The 3,590-nt window shown below is 39.4% G+C and overlaps 1 protein-coding gene across 1 annotated transcript; it reads left to right on the plus strand.

The window, feature by feature from the left end:
- The first annotated feature begins 972 nt into the window (after positions 1-972).
- Positions 973-2,757, plus strand: LOC145390158 (uncharacterized). Its single transcript, XM_080265187.1, has 4 exons — positions 973-1,032; positions 1,670-1,820; positions 2,240-2,304; positions 2,650-2,757. Exons 1-4 carry the CDS (start codon positions 1,030-1,032, stop codon positions 2,755-2,757), a joined length of 327 nt encoding a protein of 108 aa, XP_080121313.1. The 5' UTR covers positions 973-1,029.
- The last annotated feature ends 833 nt before the right edge of the window (positions 2,758-3,590 follow it).

Consider the following 3,590-nt stretch of genomic DNA (forward strand, 5'->3'; position numbering starts at 1 on the left):
CTAGAGGTAATGGGTATAAGATTATTGGAAAGCATTGCCAGTCTAATGAAGCAAAGCATTTTTGCTTTAACAGGGTTGTTAACATTTGGAATAAACTGCCCAGGGATGTCGTTGACTGCTGTACAGTGGTGACATTCAAAAATCGCATGGATAAGTGTCTTACTGTACTTCAAATCCCCATTTAAACGCATTCATGACTGAATAATAATGTAAGCTGTTTTTCTCTATTTCAGATCGTAATGAAACTATAGCATGGAAATATGTAATTTATGATGATTTAGAGAGGTCAGGTTATAAGCATGATTATGATGATGATGATGATGATGATGATGATGATGAGGAGGAGGAGGAGGAGGAGGTAGAGGAGAGCAGGAGACAAAGGATAATAGTAATGATGTTGATGATGATAGTGATGATAATGGTGAGGAGGAGGAGGAAGAGGAAGAGGAGGGGGAGGCATATATAATTGTAATGATGATGATGATGATGATGATAGTGATGATGTAATTTTTTCATGTGTTTTATAATGAACTAATTTAATTTCATACAAGAGTACTATATATTAATCTCATTACTCAGCCACGGTAGTCTGTTAATTTATTCCTACTATTTCCAGACGATCTTGCTCAGAGTAGATTTTTTTAAAGCTGCGCTCAATGGTGTCACAGTAGGAAAGGAATTATTCGAATGTTAAAGAGAGAAAGAAAGAAAAAATAGAGAGAGCAAGTTCCCAAACCCGCCACTAGTGCATCATGGCGCTGGAGTATAAACCTGCCCTCAATTTCGGCTGAACTGTTTGATTTCACACTAGGAAAACTCTTATTTGAAGGTTAAGAAGAAAAAAAAGAAGAAAGGAGAAAAAAGTATGTAGTCTCGCGCCCTTCAAGTTTCCCAAACTGGCCGCTGGTGTATTACGGCGCTGTGCAAGAGGTATAAATAGAGGGGGACGGCCGAAGGAGTCACAGTCAGAGGCCTAGAAGCACAATTAAAATACACTCTCTCCTGCTCTCTGATCTCCAATAGTCCAAGATGGTGAGTCTGTGGATTAAGTATGGTGCTCCTTGAGTTAACAAAGAATTTCTTGTTATTAGGATTAGTTGGTGAGTTTCTGGATTATATACGTCGCTCCTTAGCAAAAAAAAAAAAAAAAAAAAAAAAAATCCTGTTATTGGAGTTAGTATGCCTGATAGACGGACTAATAGAGCACCATAATAATAATAATAATAATAATTAATAAGGGGCTTCAGAAAATAAAGGGTTTCCTCTTAAATGGTGCCTTACTGACCAAAAATTTTATTAGACTGCTACGATTTTCTTTGGGCCTTTACCTACTTAGGACCATATTGTATTTTTTTTTCTTCCAAATGCTTTAAAAATTGGGGTGCCATTTCTTCATTTCTCTCTCTCTCTCTCTCTCTCTCTCTCTCAGCTTTTGCGAGGAGGGTCTTAAGTCTTGGATTTTTTCTTTTTTGGTGCTTTTTTTTTTTAAGAGAGAGAGAGAGAGAGAGAGTGTGTGTGTGTGTGTGTGTGTGTGTGTGTGTGTGTGTGTGTGTGCGCCAGCGATGATGACAATGCCAATAACAATAACACTGATAATAATAATGACGTCTCTTTCTTTCTTTATCTTTACTTCTTTATCACTTTATTTATTTCTTTATCTATCTTGCAGGTTAGCCCAGGTGTGGCACTGCTAGCTGTGGTTGTGGTGGTGGTAGCTGTGGTAGGGGAGGCCAATGGATGTCAATATTGGTGCAAGAAGCCTAGTGGTGCTCGGTACTGTTGTGGTGTGGCTGGGAAGAGATACGCTGATCCCGGCCCTGGTGAGTAGATATACTGATAGATAGATAGAAAGTGAGAGAGAGAGAGAGACAGAGAGAGAGAGAGAGAGACGTAGATGGATAGATAGAAAGGTAGATGGTTCACTGGATTGATAGATAGATAGATAAACAGAGAGGTATATGGATAGACAGAGAGAGAGAGAGAGAGAGAGAGAGAGAGAGAGAGAGATGTAGATGGCTCACTGGATGCACAGATAGACAGATAAACAGAGAGAGAGGTACATGGATAGACAGAGGTGGAGAGAAAGAGGTAGATAGATAGACGGAGGTAGAGAGAAAGAGGTAAATGGATAAATAGATGGATGGATAGATGAACAGAGACAGATAGATGTAGCCATAAATTTCCCGCTTTCTCGTGTGGTGGATAGGCACTAATTCATCCCTCTTCTTCTGCCATCCAGACAAGCCCGGCCAGTGCCCTCCTATTCGCGGCTCCTGCCCTGAGTTCGTTAGGATAAGCCCCGAGGTAAGAATGAGTAGTAGTAGTAGTAGTAGTAACAATGGTGTAGTAGTAGTAGTGCCTTTGTTGTTACTGTTGGCTCGAAATGAACGGATCTTGAATTTGGCTCTCTTTTGTATTGTTTTTTTTTTTTTTCTTGGAAGGAACTGTTATTGCGGGCTCAGCCTTTGGTTCCTTCTTCCTCGAATTTAAAAAAAAAAAAAAATCTAAACGTGAACTCAGTGGACTCAAATTTGTCTAGACTCCTATCCCCCTTCACAGCTCCCAACTTTGTCTAGCCTCCCCTCCCCCTTCACAGCTCCAATCCTCCCTTCCACCTTCGCAGCTCTCAACCTTTTTTTACCATTTCAGGTGTGCCCCCACGACCAAGCCTGCCCTGGTGCCCAAAAATGCTGCTTTGACACATGCCTTGACCACCACGTATGCAAGAGTATCCCCCCACCATACGTCGTCGGTTAAGCATTTCAGGAAATTTGACTGGATGAAGGCGGAAGGGCATTGGAAAGCTGTTAGACTGTTTTTCTTTATTCCTTTTCTTTTTTTCACTTGAGTCGCGTTGAATTGAAGTTGATGAGTATTAGTCATGAGCTGCAAATTGATCTCCTTGGTTGGTAGTCAAAATCAACCATCCATACTGATAATCTCCTTGGTTGCTAGTGAAATCAGCCATCCACTCTGACTACACCTGGCCATCAACTGAGCTGAGAAAGGTTGGGGATGTTTATCTGGTAACGGCTCCTCCTTAGCGATTTATTTGGCAAACTAAATCTTGATATTCTTATGTATGCTACTTATGCTTTTGTTAGCATCGACTTAGCATACAGTAATAATAGGAAGCGTGTGAAATGCAAGATAAATTGCTGAGAAGGAATTGTCACGAACTCAAGGCCAAGGAGAGAGGCCTAGCGGATATTCCTATCTTTTTTTATATATGCATTTTATCTTTTTTTTTTTTTTATCTTTTATAGAATGTGAAATAATTCCTATAGCATTTTGGAAGATAATAATTGTTTTGACTTATGTTTATCTGTCCATTTTTCAATAAATTGGTGTTTGTTATTAAATTCTATTTTTTTGCATTTATCCTTAATGAAAATTTCTCTCTCTCTCTCTCTCTCTCTCTCTCTCTCTCTCTCTCTCTCTCTCTCTCTCACATATTTTCTTTTATAATATTCTTTACTAACTTAAATACTTTTCTTTTTAATGCTCTACTCTTTTCACCTTAACTTGGCTCAGATTTTCGTCCTTTTGCAGCTTATTTCATGTAATTCAGTGGAAGGAGAAGATGGCAC

This window comes from Coenobita brevimanus, unplaced genomic scaffold (assembly GCF_032717465.1).
Source record: "Coenobita brevimanus isolate Jiangsu-jjx unplaced genomic scaffold, ASM3271746v2 jjx.HiC_scaffold_3015, whole genome shotgun sequence".
Taxonomy (NCBI): Eukaryota; Metazoa; Arthropoda; class Malacostraca; order Decapoda; family Coenobitidae; genus Coenobita; species Coenobita brevimanus.